Source organism: Salmo trutta, chromosome 8, assembly GCF_901001165.1.
Source record: "Salmo trutta chromosome 8, fSalTru1.1, whole genome shotgun sequence".
NCBI classification, from domain to species: domain Eukaryota; kingdom Metazoa; phylum Chordata; class Actinopteri; order Salmoniformes; family Salmonidae; genus Salmo; species Salmo trutta.
This window is the reverse complement of record NC_042964.1, coordinates 16,507,087-16,532,358: the sequence shown is the minus strand read 5'-3', so window position 1 is coordinate 16,532,358 and position 25,272 is coordinate 16,507,087. Positions and strand designations below refer to the sequence as shown.

Sequence of the window (25,272 nt, the reverse complement as noted above, 5' to 3'; positions counted from 1 at the left end):
GTCGAATATCCAACCTGGAACTGTCTTTACATCGGTATTTTGGACACAGTATTTGCAGAATAACTGCAACGTACTACAGTTGAACTGCAACATTTCTGCAGTAAAAAAATAAACATTTTGGATGCAGTATTTGCAGCGTACTGCAGTTATACTGCACTCTAACTGCAATCTTTTTTCGTAAGGGTGGTGAAACTGAAACGTCCGTATGGAATATTACAAGGAAGTTACTGCAAACACTTAAAAAAACTCTGACATCATTGCACGCGTGATAGAACAGCAGCATTAATACTGCCATTTTTTTACTGCGACGCTCAGTTCTACAACAAAAACAATAACCAAGGCAGTGGGGGGAACAGTGGTGCCGATTCCCCTAAAGGCATGTCATGCTTCCCATCCGAAACAGTTCGTGCATATGACGATATTCTAAAATTCAGAATAGTCAAGCTAGTGAGTACTACTGTAAAGTCAGGGGTGGTTTGTTTGCACTAGTACTCAGTCAGGCCTCCATTGCTGTGAGGGACAGTAAAATAGGAAATATAAACCCGAGAACGGCCGGGATAAATTGTGAACGCACAGTGAACCACATGTGGATATAACAGATCTGGACTAGGGGATGTGTTTGTCAGGAAAGCTTCCTCATATGCGTGTGCACGCGTTCACCCAACTACCTGGTCCAGATCTGTTGAGGGTGAAGGTCGTAATAGAAGCATCATCAGAACCACTGTCCGGCTGAGTCAGACAGAACGCTTCTCTCTCTCTCAAGGGGAAAAAAAAAGGATTTGATCCACAGCGCGATACAAAGACTAAGCCAGTCTGAAGCACATTAGTCGAATGAGTTTGACTAAGCTTTCACACCATTCTTTCTATAAAAAAAAATATGATACTAGCTTCAGCTTTCTTGAAAGATAAATAAATACTCACGCACTGTTGAACGCTCAGTTTATTTAATGCCACGCTTCAACCTATAGGGTCTTTGTCTGGTTCTAACCTGTGCCTAGTTTGGGCAGGTACTTCTCTTTCTGGGCAGGGTTGCCATACAGCAGGATGCCCTTGAAGCCGATGAACACCCAGGGTGATGCCAACCCACAGGTCGTGCATGGGGAGGGACCTACTTGAATTTGTCCAATAGAAACTCACGTTTTTCGTTTGGAATTAACGGCTTCTGTTGCAAAACGTTTTGCAACAGAATCCGACTAATGAATACACCCCAGACTTCGGCAGCACGAGAAAGTCTGGTTTCCTTATTTCAAAGTGGGAAGAGTCAAGAAAATTAAACTTCTTCAAAGAAAATGCATGCCACATTAATATTTCTCTAAAATCTATTTACATTCACAAGATATTGTAAAAAAAACAAAATGTATTTCAATTTCAGTCTGTTACAAATGTATTCTAAAATACAGAAACAAAAAGTGACAATAATGAAATCAAACAAGAAAGAAAAACACCAAGGTGACACTGCCATACTTCATTTAGCACCTTTATGGTTCGGTTATACATCATCGTTGTCATCATCTATATATTCCTTCGTACAAAATGGATGCTTATGCGTGTCATTAACATACAAAATATGAGGCAAGAGGATGAAGGGGGAAAAATCACAGTTATTTGAAGAGAGAACTCATGATTCAATCCCAAAAGTAGTTTTTGGTGTGCCTTCGTCAGCCTGAAGTACCATTTTTGTTATACCACATAGTCCTAGACATGGTACCCATTCTTGTCATTTGAGGTCTTTATCCTCTGATTGCCAGACAGAAGTTTGTCTGTCATTGTTTGACCTCTAGCTTCACAAGTTCACTATTCTATTGCATTTACATGGGAGTTATTATAGATATATACAAAGGCAAAAATACAAATGCAAAAATAATACAATAGAAACTAGTTGGCACACAAATTCATGAAAAAAAAATGGTCTTGAGACATAACACATTTCATACATGTCTTTTAGGAGGCTAATGGCTGAAAATAAGGCACTCATGAGTCACGTGAAACAGCCCCAAATGCCACTATCAACACTCAGGTAAATTTGGAAACATGATCAATTTCACCTCCCCCAATATAAAAGAGCAAGTGGCGCCCTCTACTGTCCGAGTCCTCTCAGTACACTTGGCGACAGCTCATTTGGCCAGTTCGTTACTTCAGTCGTTTCAATGAACGACCACTACAGTTACTCACACCTACCCAGTCAGCCAAACGCTATTAACTACATGTTGGAGCTAGGAACACAAGCATTTCACTACAATCGCAATAACATCTGCTAAATATGTGTATGTGACCAATAAAATTTGATTTTGAAAAATCGGTGATTTCAGAAGCAGAACTAAACCAATACACACACACACACACACACACGTCTTAAATGAAACGAGAAGAGTTGCTTTTCTGACATGGAGAGTCCAGCAGCATGTTTTGGAGTTGCAAGTCAAGATACAGTATGCCAGTATATTCAGAAAAAGGGAAGCCAGACGTGATGCATCTCATGTCTTTTATGATACTGTGCCAAAATTCCTCTGACTCACTGTTGAACCCTGTTCTTACCAGACAAGAAATGAGTGACACCAATCTACTAGGTCCTAATCAGACCACAAGTTAATTACCAGCATAGACTAGAATATTCAGTCCCCAAAGAGTGAAACACTCCTAAACCTCACATCAAATGGTCACTCACATCGTCAGACTACATGACATCCACAAAGAACTCGCTGGGGTTGCCCATGGCTAGGTGGAAGGACTGGCGCGAGGCCGTCAGCTCGGGGGGAACAGAGCCCAGGTCACGGGTTGGGGGGGCCCCGGGTGGTCCTCCAGGGACAGAGGGGCCCATGCCCGGGTGCATGGGGACCGAGGGGTGCTGCTGGGGGTACTGGTGGGGGTGTCCCATGTTTGGGGGTCCCATGTGTGGGTGTGGGTGCTGTGGCACCATCATCACCATCATAGGGTTGTAGGGCATGGGCATCCCCGGGGGATAGGGCGACATGTGGGGGGGCGGTGGCATGCGGTGATGGTGATGATGCGAGCGCTGGGAGGAGTGGCTGTGCTCGCTAGGCGTGGCCGAGCCGTGGCCCCGCCTCAGGCTGCTGCGGACTGAGTATTCCGATTCGCTGCCGCTGCCCGAGCGAGAGTCCCCCCCTTCCCCTCCTCCAGAGGGGGACTTTTCTCCTCCTCCTCCCGCCGTACTGCCTTGACCCCCCTTACTGCCTCGTCGCCTCTCACCCCCCTCGCTCCGCGTTGACCCACTGCTCCGGCTCCCTAGGGGGATAAACACAGGGGTTAGAACTGATTAGAACTGCCAGCTCTCACACATTTATGTGTCCATAATGCAGTCACAATTTGGACATTGGCCACCAATGTGACACCCTCCCTGGCCCTCTTTCCCTACCTCCCCCTTGGTCTTACCTTCACTGTGCTGACTGGCTGTGCCCGTGCTGCCTGGAGCGAAGCTGTAGCTGGACAGCTCGTGGTAGGGTGGGGGCTGGCTGGAGTAGGGGTGGGGGTGGGGGTACTGGAAGGAGGGGAAGGAGTGTAGCAGGGGCCAAGGTGTGGCCCCCGGGAGGGGCAAGGGGGCCAGGGTGTCCTGGTCGGAGGCCCCGCTGGAGCCGTCGTTGTCAATCAGGGACAGGTTGGCCATGTCTGAGGGGGACGGGGAGGAGAGAAGTAAGGAGGGAGGGGGCGAGGAGAGCGAGTTAAACTTTAACTGGTTGAAGAACTAATTTGGCCAATGGGTTTGAATAAGCTCTTACAGCTATTAAGAAGACATAGGCATTAACCTTTCCACAAATAAATTAATTCAAATAAAAGAATCCAAGCAATCAAAGTGATTTTTCTCCAGCGTAAGTGGCCCCCTGGTACTCACAGTTCTCACAGTCGCTGAAGTCTCCGAAGATGTAGTAACATTGTTCTGAGAAGGTGATCTTGTTGACCGTGTGGCGGATGAAGCCGGCCTTCAGCAGGTTGCTGGCATACTTCCTGGCCTCGCGGCGGTCCTGGAAGCCCTCGATGTGGTGGTACAGCCACTCCACAACATCAGAACCTGGAGATAAGACACAAACACACGAGAGAGAGAAAGAGAGAAAGAGAGAAAGAGAGAAAGAGAGAAAGAGAGAAAGAGAGAAGAGAGAGAGAGAGAGAGAGAGAGAGAGAGAGAGCGCGAGAGAGAGAGAGAGAGAGAGAGAGAAAATGAGGAAAGAGTTTATCATTAGTTTGATCCCTTTAAATGTCCCCTTTTTTATTTTGATACAGAGGCCTGACTATGGCCCTCTTAAACCCCCCCCCCCATGCTCTAACTCACCCAGGAAGGCATTGGGGATGGTGATCTTGAGCCACATCCTGTCTCTGACCTCCAGGCCAGACTCTGGGGAGGCCATGGCCTTAGCCACCGATGCCATGTCAGAGTGGAGGGACAGGTTGAAGTCATCAAAACCTGGAGCGATAGAGAAGGAGTAAGAGATATTAAAAAGGAGGGAGAAAAAGAGAGGGGGAGAGAGAAATAAAGAAAAGGAAGAAGATAGAGGGAGAAATAAAAGGAGAGAAAGGGGGGTAGGATTGAGGAGAGAGAGATATAAACTCAGCAAAAAAAGAAAATGTCCCTTTTTCAGGACCCCGTTTTTCACAGATAATTTGTAAAAATCAAAATATCTTCACAGATCTTCATTGTAAAGGGTTTAATCACTGTTTACCATGCTTGTTCAATCAACCATAAACAATTAATGAACATACACCTGTGGAACGGTCGTTAAGACACTAACAGCTCGGTAGGCAATTAAGGTCACAGTTATGAAAACTTAGGACACTAAAGAGGCCTTTCTACTGACTCTGAAAAACACAAAAAGAAAGATGCCCAGGGTCCCTGCTCATCTGTGTGAACATGCCTTAGGCATGCTGCAAGGAGGCATGAGGACTGCAGATGTGGCCAGGGAAATACATTCCAATGTCCATACTGTGAGACGTAGCTGATCGTCCTCACAGTGGCAGACCACGTGTAACACCTGCACAGGATCGGTACATCCGAACATCACACCTGCGGGACAGGTACAGGATGGCAACAACTTCCCGAGTTACACCAGGAACGCACAATCCCTCCATCAGTGCTCAGACTGTCCGCAATAGGCTGAGAGAGGCTGGATTGAGGGTTTGTAGGCCTGTTGTAAGGCAGGTCCCCACCAGACATCACCGGCAACAACGTCGCCTATGGGCATAAAACCCATCATCGCTGGACCAGACAGGACTGGCAAAAAGTGCTCTCACTGACCAGTCACGATTTTGTCTCAGGGGTGACGGTAGGATTCGTGTTTATTGTCGAAGGAATGAGTGTTACACCAAGGCCTGTACTCTGGAGCGGGATCAATTTGGAGGTGGAGGGTCCGTCATGGTCTGGGGCGGTGTGTCACAGCATCATCGGACTGAGCTTGTTGTCATTGCAGGCAATGTCAACGCTGTGCGTTACAGGGAAGACATCCTCCTCCCTCATGTTGGACCCTTCCTGCAGGCTCATCCTGACATTACCCTCCAGCATGACAATGCCACCAGCCATACTGCTCGTTCTGTGTGTGATTTCCTGCAAGACAGGAGTGTCAGTGTTCTGCCATGGCCAGCAAAGAGCCCGGATCTCAATTCCATTGAGCACGTCTGGAACCTGTTGGATCGGAGGGTGAGGGCTTGGGCCATTCCCCCCAGAAATGTCTGGGAACTTGCAGGTGCCTTGGTGGAAGAGTGGGGTAACATCTCACAGCAAGAACTGGCAAATCTGGTGCAGTCCATGAGGAGGAAATGCACTGCCGTACTTAATGCAGCTGGTGGCCACACCAGATATTGACTGTTACATTTGATTTTTACCCCCCCTTTGTTCAGGGGCACATTTTTCCATTTCTATTAGTCATGTCTGTGGAGCTTGTTCAGTTTATGTCTCAGTTGTTGAATCTTATGTTCATACAAATATTTACACATGTTAAGTTTGCTGAAAATAAACGCAGTTGACAGTGAGGACGTTTCTTTTTCTGCCGAGTTTAGAAAGGGATGGGTAAAAACGGAGGGAGGCAGACAGCCATCATTGACCACATAAAAAACTGTAGACTCGAAGAGAAAGACAGATGTGGCCGGTGCTTCCTGTGCCAAGGCCGGGTATAAAACGCCTGACACGCGACAAAGGAATGGATGGACCACAATAAAATAAGATACCAGAGAGAGGGAGGAGGGCAGAAATGAGAGAAACAGAGAGGGAGACAAGAGAGAGTAGACTGGGGTCAGTCAAGTGGAGAGAGAAAGAGCGAGAAGGTAAATGGAGGAGTTTAAAAGAGTGAGAAAGTTGAAAAGAGAGTGGTAATATGGAGAGAGTAGCTAAAGAGAGAGAGTAGATAAAAAAAGAAAAAAAAGAAAGAGCATGCGGTACTCACGTTCTGTCTCAGTGACAGAGGTGGTGGTGATGGTGCTGAGAGCAGAGCTGCCGGTGTAGGGAGGATAGGCCCCCGCCAGGGCTACCGAATGGCTCACCCAAGCTGCTGGGTCTATGGGCCGGATCGGCTCATCTACAGCGAAGGGGGAGACGAGATCTCAAAAACGTAATTCCTTTGGCATTTCATAGCATAAAGTATTGATGGCTCCACTATACAAAACATTAGGGACAGCTGCTCTTTCCATGACATAGACTGACCAGGTGAATTCAGGTGAAAGCTATGATCCTTTATTGATGTCACTTGTTAAATCCACTTCAAAATCAGTGTAGATGAAGAGGAGAAGACAGGTTAAAGAAGGATTTTTAAGCCTGGAGACAATTGAGACATGGATTGTGTATGTGTACCATTCAGAGGGTGAAGGGACAAGAAAAGATTTAAGTGCCAGGGGCACCAGTTTGAGTGTGTCAGAACTGCAACGCTGCTGGGTTTTTCACGCTCAACAGTTTCCCGTGTGTATCAAGAATGGTCCACCACCCAAAGGACATCCAACCAACTTGACACAACTGTGGGAAGCATTGGAGTCTACATGGGCCAGCATCCCTGTGGAACACTTTGACACCTTGTAGAGTCCATGCCCTGACACATTTAGGCTGTTCTGAGGGGAAAAAAGGAGTGCAACTCAATATTAGGAAGCTGTTCCTAATGTTATGTACACCCAGTGTAAAAGACCATAGAGACAGAGTAGCTGTACAACTCTATGGTAGAGACGAGGCGTGCAGGCTGCCACTCACTGCGGGGGAGGGTGAAGTAGCCCTGAGGTGACGGGTCCCAGCACTTAGCCACCGTCAGGATGATCGGCCTGAGGGAGAGACGGAAGGACAGGTCATCATCGCATGTCAACTGGCATTTCCCATTGAGCGTAGACAAAAGGGCTCGACTGTGTAAATGTACTCATGTCCCTAGGTCTGAAACGCACCCTGGTTTGTGTACGATCTCCCTCAGCACGCGCACCGCGTCGTCGTTGCTCATGTTCTCAAAGTTGATGTCGTTCACCTTGAGGGAGAAAGAGAGTCCGTCGATATGAACGGTCCAATCCTAACTCGATGTAATCAATCACATATATGGCTATCTTGTTACCCGTCAGTCACACACACACCTGAAGCAGCATGTCCCCGGGTTCGATGCGTCCGTCGGCGGCCACGGCCCCTCCCTTCATGATGGAACCGATATAGATGCCCCCGTCCCCTCTCTCGTTACTCTGGCCCACGATGCTGATGCCTAGGAAGTTATACTTCTCTGTGGGAGGGAAGAGGATATCGGTTATTTCATCTTAAAACTTTTAGGAAGAAAGTTCCCCGAGATAAAGAACCTCAGAGGTGGTGGTAAGAGTTGGTGTGACAGCAAGTGACGACAGAAGGACAGAGACGTGACAGGGGGAGAGAGGGGAGGAAGCGGTGCGGAGACATGGAGTTCAGGTCACAGGGCAGAAATGTGTTGGGAGGGGCGGATGTCTATAGCCCGGTAAAGCACACTGAGCGCTTACGTTTTGTTTCACCTCACAGAATGTGAGCTACTGCAAAGATCAGGCAGGTCTCACCCGGCTATTTCCAGAACGACTGGAGGTTTTTCCAAAATGGACGCGCAGAGTACTGGTCAGGTGGTCTAAAATAACGAGCTCGACAGTCAGAGAGGGTCAGAGAGATGGGTGGACGATATAAAAACGCATGACGTGAGAAGGGGAGTGGTGTCGAGGAACAGACGGAGAAACGGTACTGACCCATGTTGAGCGTGACGGTGATGATGTTTAGAGACATGGTGGAGTCCGTCACACTGCTGAACGACGACGCCTGGGACAAGAAAAAGGGAAAACACAATAAATTCCAACGCAGAATGGGATATTTCTGACTTAAAACGGTTTATGTCGCAAACTTAAGTCAAAAATGAAGAGAGGGAAGAAGGACTAGTGCATTCATTACCCTTTCTAGCCTGGGCGGGCGCTGTTTCTTGCGCCTGCGGTGGCGTTTGAGCAGCCTGGACGCCGTGCTCTGCTCTGTGGAGCTGCTGAACCGGCTCATGGTGTCGTCGTCCTCAGAGTCACAGAAACTGGTCGTGTCCAGCTCGCTGCTCATCACCGTGGTAGCGCTCTCATAGCCCGCTAGGTGGCGCTCCATGCGGCTCTGGCCGTTCATCCTAGGCCCTGACGCACCAGAGATTGAGAGAGAGAGATAGGAGAGCGGGGGGAGAAGAGGAAGAGAGATAGAGGGTTAACTATGGATTTCATGTTTATTCATGTTATTCATGTTGTTTATTCATGCTATTACCACTAGAACAAGGGTTGCGTTCAGTAGACACAAAATATTTTGAAACGGGAAGCCTGACATTGCCCAATAAGAAACGCTCATTGTCATTTTCCATTGCAAAATGTTCCATTACAGTGCCCTACTGAACATGACCCAGTGCTGTTCCATCATGGCTTCCACCACAGCCACAAAGTCCTAAACCCTGCATATTTAAAAAACTTATATTTTTAAAATGAGATTTTAAACCTTAACCACACTGCTAACCTTATGCCTAACCTTAAATTAGGACCAAAAATAACAACCTTGTTTTCATTCATTTTTACAATTTAGCCATTTTGACTTTGTGGCTGGTCTATTAGCCATTTTGACTTTGTCGCTGTTCAATCGAGTGGAAGCCATCATGTGACACTAGAGCGGGCGGTGCAGAGTGCTCACCATGTTGCTCCATGGCCTCCCTGTGTCTGGGTCTCTCTCTCCTGAAGGACACCACAGACTCTGTTTCTGTCTGGTCGTCCAGGTTCTCCACACTGCCTGCTGCATTGGGACTGCATAGGGGAGAGGGTTAAAGTAGGGAAAACATAGAATTGACTGAACGAGAACGTCCATTCTACTCATTCTAATTCTATGGGTGAATGAAAGACAGTATTGTGTGTTGGCTCTGTGACATACATTACTAATAAAACACAAATAGCAGCGCACACCTAACGTCTAATAATATAGGCTACAACACAGATCGTATTACGACCTATGAGGACAATGTGTATGAATAGGAAGCAATGGATCAAGCCTAGTAAAGGTACTGTATATCACAACTGGGTTCAAATAGTACTTGAAATCTTAATTTTCAAAAACTTTGAGTGATTACTTTAGTCTGCCTTGAGTGCTAGATGGGCGGGTTTGTACTTTTGGGGCCATTCCACTGGTCCCATTGCACCAGGAAAACTGAATACAGTGCAGCTAATGATTTTAAATACTACCTGAACCCTGGTGTGCGGTGTATTATAACCTAGACAGACAGTAACTAGAACCTGTTCCCAGACCAGGTGCTTACTGTCAATGGGCAGCACAAGCTAAAGATCATGTTCAAATGGGCCGTTGTATTTAACAGTAGGTAACATGATAGCTGGAGTGACTGAGGTATTCTGTCTTGGAATACGTTAGATACAGTACGAGACACATTAGAGTAGAACACTGATTATTTGGGACTGTGGGAGAGGGTGTGCGCACGTACTGGAACGATGGGGGTCTGGAGTCACCGATGCCCCCTGTCCTCTCGACAGGTGGGGGTGGGAGAGGAGGAGGGGGTGAGGGCGGGGGCCGGACTTCTGCTGGGGGTGGAGGAAGGACTGGTGATACAGGCTCTGCTGCTCCTGGCGTGTCTGATGAAACCAACTGAGGAGAGCAGGAGAGACAGAGATTTGGAGGGGGTGGACAGAGAAGGGAAAGAGGGGAAAAGGAGTTGAAAGGCGATGATAGTGAGGATGGAGGATAAAAAAATTAAAATACATTTTTTTTAATTAAAATGTAAATCAGGAGGAAGAAGAGGAATTATTATTTCCGTTCTTTGTTATGTCAGTAAATTTTTTGGGGGGTTGTTAACTTATGTTTTTTTTACTCAAAGGGCCGCCAGTTGCCCATCCCTAACCTTGCGCAAGGCGTCCAATTACCTACTCCCTACAGACCCAACATACTCCTGCACAGACCAGTCTGCCTGGAGAGGGGCTAAAAAGCTAACAACCTATCTTTCAACAAAGATTCTGGGTTTCTATACATTTTAATTTCTCTATGACAAAGGAGACTGAACAAAGAATCCATTCAAATGTGTTCAAGTTTCATGGATACAGTTCTGTCCTGAACCTTCCCCTGAAAACCAGTTTGCCGTTTTGATTGAATATCCCCTCTAAGGTGTCAGAGACACAGAACACTTTTCCCCCTTTCTTTTCTTTAAGCTCTCTTCCTTCCCTCGTTCTTCTAAATGGCTGTTCGACTATAGAGCAGTCATCCCTCTGGGACCCTCCATCCTATCATGTGTCAGTCCCTATGGCCTCCTCTCTTTGTCCAACCCTTTTAATCCCTCTCTCCCGTTTCTTCTCCTTCATATGCACTTAGCAGATGTTTTCCTCCCAACCGGGACAAGTCACAATGTTTTGTCTCCAGGACTCATTTCCTGCATGTTCTTTAGGGTAGGTAATATAATCATAAGTTAGGACATTTGAGGATGCAGGAAATACCTTGGGTCTGTCGGTGTTACATTCACAGACCAAGGTGTTCATGGTAGTGGGTTTTTGTCAGTGTTCTATTAGTAGTTAAAGCAGGGTCATAGCCACAGAGGTCGGTAAAGGAATGGCCGCCATGTTAGAACCAAACGTTCCATGACAATAACGTTCTAATTGGCATTCTTAGAAGATCATGTAATGGTCTTGGAACTTGACGCCAATATGGAGATCGTTTTAAACTCTGAAACTCAGACAGAGTTTTCCAGAGTCTGTAGCCTACATCTCTGGCTCAGGTTCAAAGCTCACTTTGAGCAGTTTATGATACATTTGAACTGCAAGGTCCAATTCAGCAGTATTGTTCCGACTTGGGAACTTGACTTTTACAATTCAGTCCTGGAAAAAGAGTTTGGAGGAATTCCCCCTCTGTCTCCCTTCTACTGCTGGCCTTTCACTGGTCCAAGACAGCTGTGGACTGTCTACCTCTACCAGTTTGCCCTTACCCATGACACCACTCGTCCGTTGAAGCAGGGGAGCTTGGCACTGTCGTCTGAGATCTCTTCCTTCACCACCCTAAAACAAAACAAGAAAGAAAGAGAGATGAGGCTAAGTGAAAACACAGAGACAAACACTTACTGTAAACCCATATGCAGAGACCGACGTAAAGAGCAACACGAGGTCACCGCTGTGTTTGTTTCCCAATGACTCAGCGTCCTTACCAAACCACAACGGAGATAGATACACACTCCCTACAACTACATCTGAAACCTTCACGGACCAGCCATTGGTTCTTGAGATCCACTTATACAATGTTAGTGAGACAGAGTCTGCTGTGTAATATTTGTCTGTCTGAGCCACTATGTTATTACTGCAGTACTTAGGACCTGAGCTGGACATGAGTTCTGTGTAGAGGAAACATTTAACTGACTGACTAAAGAGTATGGTCGGCTCTGCCCCACTCTGGGGTTTTGTAAGCAGCTGTTGAGGGTTGGTTTTGCGGGTGAGTGTAAGCAGCTGTTGAGGGTTGGTTTTGCGGGTGAGTGTAAGCAGCTGTTGAGGGTTGGTTTTGCGGGTGAGTGTAAGCAGCTGTTGAGGGTTGGTTTTGCGGGTGAGTGTAAGCAGCTGTTGAGGGTTGGTTTTGCGGGTGAGTGTAAGCAGCTGTTGAGGGTTGGTTTTGCGGGTGAGTGTAAGCAGCTGTTGAGGGTTGGTTTTGCAGGTGAGTGTAAGCAGCTGTTGAGGGTTGGTTTTGCAGGTGAGTGTAAGCAGCTGTTGAGGGTTGGTTTTGCGGGTGAGTGTGAGCAGCTGTTGAGGGTTGGTTATGTGGGTGAGTGTGAGCAGCTGTTGTTTTGAGTGTAAGCAGCACAGGGCCAGATTGTTGTGGGCACCAGTGAGGCGGGCCTTGTGTGACAGTGCTGGAGTGGGTGAATGTGAGAACCCGTCTTTACCCCCTATTGTCCCCTGTTTCTCATCTCTCGCTCTCTTTCAAGCCTTCGGTTGCCCTCTTTCTCTTGCCCTCGGTCTATCCTGTTCTTTCTTGCTAAGACTCAGATTGCATCCAGAAAGGGACAGATGCAACATTCTATCCCTAACAGGGTAATAGTCTGCATACCTCACCATTCCTAACAAAATGACCTCACCTCAAAACTATTTCACCAACTCACTCAAAAATGTCTCAAACAACACAAACACATCTTGGAAATTCAGAATCCCTTTGGAATCCTAAAACCTGAAATTCTTGCCCAGCACCTCCCTCCTAGAAGTTACTTCTTTGCCTCGCACATCCCAAACAAACACGTTTTTTTCTCCCATCTACTAATCTCTCGCACAGCACACCCAAAACCACCATTCACTTCCACTACCCCAACCCCTCTCCCCCTGCTCACCACCCCTCTCTCTTCCTGTTGATTCTGCCACGGCCAGACACCAAGCAAATGGCCTCTGTCCAACCCCAGGTCCCCGATCTGGTCTACTCTGTTCCACACTGCTCAGCTCTGCTCTGACTGCCACACACAGCCTGTCTGACAGTTGGCTCACACTCCAGGAAACAAAACACACACAGAACAGGCAAACACAGGCTGACTAGCTCTGTTTTGATTGGGCAGCTGACTCCTTTGAGCTGGGTTTAAATGTAGCCTACTTGTAACTGACTCTCTTGAGATGTTTCAAAATGTTGCGGTTGTGGTAGAAGTAGGCTTAGGTCTAACGAACCCAGGAGTCAGACACTTCCAACTGTTTGACTACAACTCACATTTAAAAAAATGGATTTAACCTTTATTTAACTAGGCAAGTCAGTTAATAAATTCTTATTTACAATGAGGGCCAACCCTGGCCAAACCCTAACGACGCTGGACCAATTGTGCGCCCCCCTAAGGGACTCCCAATCACGGCCGGTTCTGATACAGCCTGGAATCGAACCAGGGTCTGTAGTGACGTCTCTAGCACTGAGATGCAGTGTCTTATACCGCTGTGCCACCTGGGATCCCCACTAATGATGCAGGAGCATTTGATTGTTTTGGTGCCTGTTTTAATAACATAACATGGTGTTTTGGTTTCGCGTTCAGTAACATCCGAGAGAGACATCAAAGTACGTTTTACTAACTTTACAAAACTTAAGCAGTTTAACTGCAAGTAATGAGTTTAACAGAAGCCCTAGGTCTCATCAATCAAACGCCACCACAAACATGCATTCCATTCAACCTAAGGAAGTGCACAACTGATGGGCAGCCACCAAAGAAAGATTAATTGCGAGAGGAGACAGCTCTTTCAGTCTGGAGGATTTAAATGGGAGAAAAGAAGGAGCGAGAGAGAGAGAGAGAGAGGAATACAGGGGTTGCAGCCAGCCAAGCTAGGGTGTTAGGGGAGACAAAAACTTGGTCCAGTTCCCAAAAGGGAAGAAAAGCTGAGGATTTCACAAGCTCACGGAGAGAGAGAGCGAGATGGGAATTAGTGATGAGAACAGCCAGGGTAACAGCCAGGGTGAGAAGGGTTTTTCTTCATTGTGGTGTCCAATGTAAAGACAGTATTTATGCCGGAAGTTATGCTTTGACCCATATTTCTATACTAGTATTTTCGCCTGGTCTTAGCTATGAGAGATCAGGAGGGGTGTGATGGATAGAGAGATGGTTTGGCTTTCTTTGTGCAGTCATTGACCCCCCACATCGCCTCCCTCTTTGATAGGCAACAGTCATACACAAAATTGGGTAACGTTATGGGACATTGTGCTTATTGAATTCACTTAAAAACTATTAAAAACAGCCTAACAGGCCAACTAAATTTACATTTTACATTTTAGTCATTTAGCAGACGCTCTTATCCAGAGCGACTTACAGTAGTGAATGCATACATTTCATACATGGCCCCCCGTGGGAATCGAACCACAACCCTGGCGTTGCAAACACCATGCGTTGCAAACACCATGCTCTACCAACTGAGCTACAGTGTCACCTTGTTGCATTAACTGTCTAAAGATAAAATCACATACCCTTATTCCAAACATTAGATCAACTCAAGCGTTTCCCCCTTCTCATGACACTTATTTTCTCCCACTAGCCAATTTTGTAACTAATTGGCGACAGATTTTCACGCGAATATTCTAAAATCTACATAAATAAAAAATGCACATTTTCCCACCAGAGATGTGTTTCCATTAAATGTACTTGTTGCGGACAAGTCTGTGCGTGCTGACGTAGTACACATAAAATTTGTTTTCCCATGTACCGAATAAAAAATAATAAGTAAAACGGCTTTTCATAGCATTTTCAACTCTACTGATGGTTTTGGCACAAAAAGATGTTGCGTTAAGTAGCAAATTTGCCAACTCTGAGTTCAAGCCAACAGCTCGCAGATAGTGCAGGTATAGCCTGCATGAGAATATTATGAACAGAATAAGAGGTCGGCCGATTAACCTTATATCTAGACGTTCCGCTAGCGGAACACCTGCTCCAATATCCAATGATGGGCGTGGCGCGAAATACAAACTCCTCTAAAATCCGAAAACTTCCATTTCTCAAACATATGACTATTTTACAGCATTTTAAAGACAAGACTCTCATTAATCTAACCACACTGTCCGATTTCAAAAAGGCTTTACAGCGAAAGCAAAACATTAGATTATGTCAGCAGAGTACCCAGCCAGAAATAATCAGACACCCATTTTTCAAGCTAGCATATAATGTCACAAAAAACAAAACCACAGCTAAATGCAGCACTAACCTTTGATGATCTTCATCAGATGACAACCCTAGGACATTATGTTATACAATGCATGCATGTTTTGTTCAATCAAGTTCATATTTATATCAAAAAAACAGCTTTTTTACATTAGCATGTGACGTTCAGAACTAGCATACCCCCCACAAACCTCCGGTGAATTTACTAAATTACTCACGATAAACGTTCACAAAAAGCATAACAATTATTTTAAGAATTATAGATACACAACTCCTCTATGCACTCGATATGTCCGATTTTAAAATAGCTTTTCGGTGAAAGCACATTTTACAATATTCTAAGTAGATAGCCCGGCATCACAGGGCTAGCTATTTAGACACAGCAAGTTTAGCCTTCACCAAACTCCGATTTACTATTAGAAAAGTTTGATTACCTTTGGTGTTCTTCGTCAGAATGCACTCCCAGGACTTCTACTTCAATAACAAATGTTGGTTTGGTCCAAAATAATCCATAGTTATGTTCCAACAGCGGCGTTTTGTTCGTGCGTTCAAGACACTATCCGAATGGTAAATAAGGGTCATGCGCATGGCGCATTTCGTGACAAAAGATTTCTAAATATTTCATTACCGTACTTCGAAGCATGTCAACCGCTGTTTAAAATTTTCTCGTAAAAAAGCGATAATATTCTGACCGGGAGTCGTTGAATCCGTTCAGAGACGATAGAATAAAAACATGGTGTGGTATCGTGCACGAGCATGAATCCCTTTGTCCGCTGATAGACCACTTAGCAAAAGCGCTCGTGTGTTTCAGCCAGGGCTTTGAATTACGTCATTCAGCTTTTTCCCGGGCTCTGAGAGCCCATGGGAGCCGTAGGAAGTGTCACGTAACAGCAGAGATCCTTTGTAATGGATAGAGATAATAAAGAAGGGCAAGAAATGGTCAGACAGGGTACTTCCTGAACAGAATCTTCTCATGTTTTGGCCTGCCAAATGAGTTCTGTTATACTGACAGACACCATTCAAACAGTTTTAGAAACTTGAGTGTTTTCTATCCAAAGCTAATAATTATATGCATATTTTAGTTTCTGGGCAGGAGTAATAATCAGATTAAATCGGGTACGTTTTTTATCCAGCCGTGAAAATACTGCCCCCTATCCATAACAGGTTAATCGGAATGGCCGATTAATTAGGGCCGATTTCAAGTTTTCATAACAATCGGTAAATCGGTATTTTTGGCCACCGATTTGACTTTTTTTTAAGACCTTTATTTAACTAGGCAAGTCAGTTAAGAACACATTCTTATTTTCAATGACGGCCTAGGAACGGTGGGTTAACTGCCTTGTTCAGGGGCAGAACGACAGATTTTTACCTTGTCAGCTTGGGGATGCAACCTTATGGTTAACTAGTCCAACGCTCTAACCACCTGCTTTACGTTGCACTCCACGAGGAGCCTGCCTGTTACGCGAATGCAGTAAGAAGCCAAGGTAAGTTGCTAGCTAGCATGAAACTTATCTTATAAAATACAATCAATCAATCATAATCACTAGTTAACTACACATGGCTGATGATATTACTAGTTTATCTAGCCTGTCCTGCGTTGCATATAATCGATGTGGTGCGCATTCGCGAAAAAGGACTGTCTTTGCTCCGACGTGTACCTAACAATAAACATCAATGCCTTTCTTAAAATCAATACACACAAGTATATTTTAATACACACAAGTATATGTTTTTAAACCTGCATATTTAACTAAAAGAAATCCAGGTTAGCAGGCAAAATTAAACAGGTGAAATTGTGTCAGTTCTCTTGCGTTCCTTGCACGCAGAATCAGGGTATATGCAACAGTTTGGGTCGCCTGGCTCGTTGCAAACTAATTTTCCAGAATTTTACGTAATTATGACATAACATTGGAGGTTGTGCAATGTAACAGGAACATTTAGACTTATGGATGCCACCCGTTTGGTAAAATACGGAACGGACCATATTAATGACCTAAAGCTCGTGTTTCTGTGTGTTATTATGTTATAATTAAGTCTATGATTTGATAGAGCAGTCTGACTGAGCGATGGTAGGCACCAGCAGGCTCGTAAGCATTCATTCAAAATAGCACTTTCGTGCATTTTGCCAGCAGCCCTTCGCAATGCATTGCGCTGTTTATGACTTCAAGCCTATCAACTCCCAAGATGAGGCTGGTGTAACCGATGCGAAATGGCTAGCTAGTTAGCCGGGTGCGCGTTAATAGCGTTTCAAACGTCACTCACTCTGAGACTTGGAGTGGTTGTTCCCCTTGCTCTGCATGGGTAACGCTGCTTCGAGGGTGGCTGTTGTCGATGTGTTCCTGGTTTGAGCCCAGGTAGGAGCAAGGAGAGGGACGGAAGCTATACTGTTACACTGGCAATAATAAAGTGCCTATAAGAACATCCAATAGTCAAAGGTATATGAAATACAAATCGTAGAGAGAGAAATAGTCCTATAATTCCTATAATAACTACAACCTAAAACTTCTTACCTGGGAATATTGAAGACTCGTGTTAAAAGGAACCACCAGCTTTCATATGTTCTCATGTTCTGAGCAAGGAACTTAAACGTTAGCTTTCTTACATGGCACATAATGCACTTTTACTTTCTTTTCCAACACTTTGTTTTTGCATTATTTAAACCAAATTGAACATGTTTCATTATTTATTTGAGGCTAAATTGATTTTATTGATGTATTATATTAACCTGTTAGGGCTAGGGGGCAGTATTTACACGGCCGGATAAAAAACGTACCCGATTTAATCTGGTTACTACTCCTGCCCAGTAACTAGAATATGCATATAATTATTGGCTTTGGATAGAAAACACCCTAAAGTTTCTAAAACTGTTTGAATGGTGTCTGTGAGTATAACAGAACTCATATGGCAGGCAAAAACCTGAGAAGATTCCATGCAGGAAGTGGCCTGTCTGACAAGTTGTTGTTCTTCTTGCCTCTGTTTATTGAAGACTGAGGATCTTTGCTGTAACGTGACACTTCCTACGGCTCCCATAGGCTCTCAGAGCCCGGGAAAAAGCTGAACGATGTCGAGGCAGCCCCAGGTTGAAACACATTATCGCTTTTGACAAGTGGCCGATTAGAGGACAATGGGCTTAGGCGCGTGCCCGAGTCGACCCCATGCTTTATTTTCTTTCCTCTGCTTACCTATTTGCAGATTCCCGGTCGGAATATTATCGCTTTTTTATGAGAACAATGGCATAAAAATTGATTTTAAACAGCGGTTGACATGCTTCGAAGTACGGTAATGAAATATTTAGAAATCTTTTGTCACGAAATGCGCCATGCTCGTAACCCTTATTTACCATTCGGATAGTGTCTTGAACGCACGAACAAAACGCCGCTGTTTGAACATAACTATGCATTATTTGGGACCAAACCAACATTTTTTATTGAAGTAGAAGTCCTGGGAGTGCATTCTGACGAAGAACACCAAAGGTAATCAAACTTTTCTAATAGTAAATCGGAGTTTGGTGAAGGCTAAACTTGCTGGGTGTCTAAATAGCTAGCCCTGTGATGCCGGGCTATCTACTTAGAATCTTGCAAAATGTGCTTTCACCAAAAAGCTATTTTAAAATCGGACATATCGAGTGCATAGAGGAGTTGTGTATCTATAATTCTTAAAATAATTGTTATGCTTTTTGTGAACGTTTATCGTGAGTAATTTAGTAAATTGTTAGTAAATTCGCCGGAAGTTTGCGGGGGGTATGCTAGTTCTGAACGTCACATGCTAATGTAAAAAGCTGGTTTTTGATATAAATATGAACTTGATTGAACAAAACATGCATGTATTGTATAACATAATGTCCTAGGTGTGTCATCTGATGAAGATCATCAAAGGTTAGTGCTGCATTTAGCTGTCTTCTGGGTTTTTGTGACATTATATGCTAGCTTGAAAAATGGGTGTCTGATTATTTCTGGCTGGGTACTCTGCTGACATAATCTAATGTTTTGCTTTCGTTGTAAAGCCTTTTTGAAATCGGACAGTGTGGTTAGATTAACTTGAGTCTTGTCTTTAAAATGCTGTAAAATAGTCATATGTTTGAGAAATTGAAGTAATAGCATTTCTAAGGTATTTGAATAATGTGCCACAGGATTCCACTGGCTGTTACGTAGGTGGGACGATTTGGTGCCACCTACCCTAGAGAGGTTAAGTTAAAATAAGTGTATTGTTGTAATTGTCATTAAACGGCCGATTAATCGGTATCGGCTTTTTTGGCCCTCCAATAATCGGTATGGGCGTTAAAATCATAATCGGTCGACCTCTAGACAGAATAGCAACAATATTTGCCAAACATCAATAATAACATGCCGCCAGAATAAGCCCCTTGATAATTATTGGAAAGGAACACCCTGTGAAGTTAACGGCATGCTTTCCCGAGTCGTAGTGGGAGGACTACACAACAGGTCATCGCGTTACTCCCATTTTACTTCGATATGATGGTTATTAAATCCATATATGCATATAAAAGCGTTTCCAGCTACATTTCTCACATAATTAAATTTTACAGACACAAAAAGATCCCACCTTGTCTAGCGTATAGATAGTTTACAGAGAAATTTGCTGTTTCCATCAGGCCGGTCGCGACATTTTTTTTTATCAGACGTACTTTACTCGCATAAAAAGGTTGGACGGAAACCTGGTTACAAACCACTAACCAGGTTTCCATCCACTTTTTTGTGTGAGTAAAGTACATGTCGGATAAAAAAAATACCACAACAGACCTGACGGAAACGGAACATTTTTAAGTAAACTTTCCAAATGTCGACAAAACAAAATACGCTAGACAAGGCGGAATCTTTTTGGGTCTGGAAAATGAATTATGCGAGAAATGTTGCTGGAAACACTTATGCACATGTAATGATAATAACCATTATATCGAAGTAAATTTGGGAGTCACGCAATTACGTGTGGTCCACCCACTAAGACTTGTAGGGAAAGCACGCAGTTTATTAGGCTACAGATGAAATAAGATGATGAACTTCACAGGGTGTTGAAAGTGCAAGGTGATGAACTTGATGCTCCTTTCTAATAAATATCAAATGCCATTTGACAAATCAAAATATTCTCGCCCTTTTGTCCATAATAATCTCATGTAGGCTATACCTGCACTGTATATCTGCGAGCTGTTGGCTAGAGCGCATGTGCCAATACTAGTGGGGACACTCGCTATATAACGCAAACATTTTATAAAGGAAGCGGATGCTTTGTTCGGACCACCAACCAGGACATTGGATCTAATCAAAAAGGCCGACCCAAAACAACGTTGCTGCAGAAGAGTTAGACGGAGCGGCATCCCGGTCAGACTTCGAAGGCATGCACACCACCCACCGTTTCCGAGTATATTACGCGCCAATGTCCAGTCTCTAGACAACAAGGTAGACAATTAGGGCATGTGTTGCCTTACAGAGAGATCAGAGATTGTAACGTTCTCTGTTTCACAGAAACATGGCTCTCTCGGGATATGCTGTCAGAGTCGGTACAGCTACCGGGTTTCTTCACGCATCGCGCCGACAGAAATAAACATCTCCCTGGGAAGAAGAAGGGCAGGGGCGAAGGCTACATGATTAATGGCTCGTGTTGTAATCATAACAACATACTGGAACTCAAGTCCTTTTGTTCACCTGACCTAGAATTCCTTACAACCAAATGCAGACCATATTATCTCCCAAGAGAATTCTCATCGGTTATCGTCACAGCCGTGTATATCCCCCTTCAAGCGTATACCACAACGGCCCTCAAGGAATTTCACTGGACTTTATATAAACTGGAAACCATATATCTTGAGGCTGCATTTATTGTAGCTGGGGATTTTAACAAAGCAAATTTGAGAACAAGGCTACCTAAATTCTATCAGCACATTGTTTGTAGCACTCGCGTGGGAAATGCACTTGATCACTGCTACTCTAACTTCCTTGATGCATACAAGGCCCTCCCCTGCTCTCCCTTGGGACAATTCGACAACGACTTAATTTTGCTCCTACAGTCCCATAGGCAGAAACTCAAATAGGATGCACCCGTAACAAGAACCATTCAATGCTGGTGACCAATCGGAATCTACGCTTCAAGATTGTTTGGATCACTCAGATTGGGAAATGTTCCGGGCAGCCTCAGAGAATAACATTGATTTATAAGCTGATTCGGTGAGTGAGTTTATAAGGAAGTGCATTGGAGATGTTGTACCCTCTGTTACTATTAACACCTACCCTAACCAAAAATCGTGGATAGATGGCGGCATTCGCACAAAACTTAAAGCGCGAATCACCGCATTTAACCATGGAAAGATGACTGGGAATATGGCCCGAACATAAACAGTGTACTTATTCCCTCCGTAAGGCAATCAAACATGCGAAATGTCATTATAGGGACAAAGTGAAGTCGCAATTCAATGGCTCAGACACGAGACATATGTGGCAGGGTCCACATTCAATTACGGACTACAAAAAGAAAACCAGCCAAGTCACGGACACCGACGTCTTGCTTCCGGACAAACTAAACACCTTCTTTGCCTGCTTTGAGGATAATACAATGACACCGACATGGCCCGCTACCAACGACTGCAGGCCCCCCCCTCTCCTTCTCCGTGGCCGACGTGAGTAAGACATTTAAATGTGTCAACCCTCGCAGGGGTGATGGCCCAGACGGCATCCCTAGCCGCATCCTCAGAGCATGCGCAGAACAGCTGGCTGGTGTGTTTATGGACATAATCGCTCCCAATCCCAGTCTGCTGTCCCTACATGCTTCAAGATGGCCACAATTGTTCCTGTACCCAAGAAGGCAAAGGTAACTGAACTAAATGACTACCGCCCTGTAGCACTCACTTCTGTCATCATGAAGTGCTTTGAGAGACTAGTCAAGGACATATAACCTCCAGCTTACCTTCCACCCTAGACCCACTCCAATTTGCATACCGCCCCAACAGGTCCACAGACGATGCAATCGCCATCACACTGCCCTATCCCATCTGGATAAGAGGAATACCCATGTAAGAATGCTGTTCATTGACTACAGTTCAGCATTCAACACCATAGTACCCTCCAAGCTCATCATTAAGCTTGAGGCCCTGTGCAATTTGGTCCTGGACTATCTGACGGGCCACCCCCAGGTGGTGAGGGTAGGAAACAACATCTCCACTTCGTTGATCCTCAACACTGGGGCCCCATAAGGGTGCGTGCTAAGCCCCCTCCTGTACTCCCTGTTCACCCATAACTGTGTGGCCATGCACGCCTCCAACTCAATCATCAAGATTGCAGATGACAACAGTAGTGGACTTGATTACCAACAACGACGAGACAGCCTACAGGGAGGAGGTGAGGGCACTCGGAGTGTGGTGTCAGGAAAACAACCTCTCACTCAACAACAAAACAAAGGAGATTATTGTTGACTTCAGGAAACAGCAGAGGGAGAACCCCCTATCGACGGGACATCAGTGGAGAAAGTGGAAAGTTTTAAGTTCCTTGGCATACACATCACGGACAAACTGAAATGGTCCACGCACACAGACAGTGTGGTGAAGAAGGCGCAACAATGCCTCTTCAACCTCAGGAGGCTGAAGAAATATGGCTTGTCACCTAAAACCCTCACACACTTTTACAGATGCACAATTGAGAGCATCTTGTCGGGCTGTATCAACACCTGGTACGGCAACTGCACCGCCCTCAACCGCAGGGCTCTCCGGAGGTTGGTGTGGTCCCCAAAACGCATCACCGGGGGCAAACTACCTGCCCTCCAGGACACCTACAGCACCCGATGTCACAGGAAGGCCAAAAAGATCATCAATGACAACAACCACCCAAGCCACTACCTGTTCACCCCGCTACCATCCAGAAGGCGAGGTCAGTACAGGTGCATCAAAGCTGGGACCGAGAGATTTTAAAACAGCTTCTATCTCAAGGCCATCAGACTGTTAAACAGCCATCACTAACACAGAGAGGTTGCTGCCTATATACAGACTTGAATCATTGGCCACTTTAAATAAATGGATTACTAGTCACTTTAAATAATGCAACTTTAATAATGTTTACATATCTTAAACTACTCATATCATATCTATATACTGTATTTTATACCATCCTTTGCATTTTGCTTATGCCGCTTGGTCATCGCTCATTCATATATTTATATGTACATATTCTTATTCCATCCCTTTAGATTTGTGTGTATTAGGTAGTTGTTGTGGATTTGTTAGATTACTTGTTAGATATTGCTGCACTGTCGGAACTAGAAGCACAAGCATTTCACTACACTCGCATTAACATCTGCTAGCCATGTGTAATTTGAGATATCAGCTGATGTACGAAGGGCTATATAAATTTGATTTGAAATGTTTGAGAAAACCATCAGTAGAGTTGAAAATGCAATGGAAACCCATTTAACATGTATTTTTTTATTTGTTACATGGGACATTAACGAGAAAAGTGCAAATGCGACCTGCAATTCAGGGCGTTCCTGCATGTGGGCATTTCAGCATCTGCAGGAACAGCTATTTATACTTTTATTGGTCCATTTTTAAGATGCGGGGGAGTTCCAGTATAGTAGGTGGTGTTAATGCACAATAACGTTGGATGCCTGCCACCAATAAACCCCACAGAAGGGGTGGGGCCGACAACAGCAGCTGGCTAGCCGTACACCGGTAAACAGTGTCCTTCGTCCCTACCTAACGGCAACGTTTTCCTGCATTTCTGTCAACGATGCCGAGGGCAGATGTTCGGCAGGCGGGAGCGAAGGACATTGTGTGCTAGCTTACCCAGCTAGTCCAGTACACAACAGGCGGGAGGCGACACTGTGTGCTAGTTAGGGACACCGTGTGTTAATTAGCACACAGTGTCCCTAACTAGCAAGCTAGCTAGTTAGCTAACAGTGTCGCCACTGCCCTCTGCCTCTCGGGCACGGTTTTCTCCAGTACACAGCAGGCGAGAGTGACACTGCGTGCTAGCTAACCAGCAGACGGTGACGCTAATTAACAAGATAGCTAGCACACGGTGTATCCCCCATCCTCCCACCAGCTGTGCTAGCGGAAGGCGGGGGGTGACAACGTGTCCTTAGCCCCCAGTGGCAGGCACGGTTTTCCCGCAGCTCTGTTAACAACAGTAAGGGCACGGGTTCGGCAGGCGGTAGCGACCAGCTGGCTAGCAAGGCATACTCCGGGGGGCGGGCACAAAAAAACCCTGATAGTTTTATTTCCCTTAGACCAATGGGGTACTTGGGGGGTTCATGATGGAACCATTGGGATGCTCGAAGGGGTGGGGCAGGAACGCCCCGAATTGCACACCATTGAATTTTTATGTGCACAATGTCATCACGCAAAGCCTTTTATCTGCTGCAACAGGTCAATTTGATAGAAACATCTCTGGTGGGAAAATGCGCATGTTATTTTTATGCAGTTTTATTAATATTTGCATGAAAATCTGTAAACCTTGTTACTGAATGACACCTTTCATTTGCAACATTGGATCATGCAAGTTGATAGTTAAATGGTTACTAGTTAACGTTGTTATTGTAACTAACGTTAACAAAGTGTAGCAACAGTTCACCCTTTGTGTCTTTGGGAGTATAGTAAAAAATAAATAGACTTTGCAATAACGTATCTAATCAACTACTGGACTCGGTTGGTTTTCTTCTTTATTGTCATAATTTGCCTGAAACCCACAACGCGACCCCGCACAATCATGCATCACTGGCTCTCACTTACCCGAAGTCCTGGTCCATAGACTTAAAGAAGAATTTGTAGTTGGGCTTGTTCAAGACCTGTTTAAAATCCAACAAAGTGATATTTTCGGCAGGAATCTGAATCTTCACCAAATACGGCGTCTCCTCCTCGTCGATGTGGTATATTATTTTGGTTTCCGCCATTTCACCAGCAACTTTTTTTCAACTATGGAAGAGAAAGGTAGCTAGTTAGCTAACACTAGCTATGCTAACGGGAGAAGGGGGGTGAGGAGAAGTGCTCTTACAACACTAGCCAGCAGTGAGTTTGCCCTGGCCAGAACTAATGAAAAAGTTTAACATTTACTTATATCACGAACATATCGCCTTAGTTTATATCCCCCAAAGAAAAAAATATAATTCCCTAACGGCGAAGGTGTTAAAAACCACGCACACGCTACATTCACAGGATCCGCTACCCACAACTTCTCCCCCAACAAAAACATAAGGGGGGTCTAAAACTTTT

The 25,272-nt window shown here is 44.9% G+C and overlaps 1 protein-coding gene across 1 annotated transcript; it reads right to left on the bottom strand.

Moving 5' to 3' along the window:
- Positions 1 to 260: 260 nt before the first annotated feature.
- Positions 261 to 25,272, bottom strand: LOC115198278 (segment polarity protein dishevelled homolog DVL-2). The gene is made up of 14 exons (XM_029760144.1): positions 24,793 to 25,272; positions 11,400 to 11,469; positions 9,915 to 10,075; positions 9,119 to 9,228; positions 8,360 to 8,580; positions 8,161 to 8,230; positions 7,540 to 7,679; positions 7,360 to 7,436; positions 7,175 to 7,242; positions 6,384 to 6,515; positions 4,283 to 4,414; positions 3,848 to 4,024; positions 3,391 to 3,624; positions 261 to 3,243 (listed from the first exon to the last, which is right to left on the bottom strand). The coding sequence occupies exons 1-14, from the start codon at positions 24,951 to 24,953 to the stop codon at positions 2,675 to 2,677; spliced, it is 2,322 nt and encodes a 773-aa protein (XP_029616004.1). The 5' UTR covers positions 24,954 to 25,272; the 3' UTR covers positions 261 to 2,674.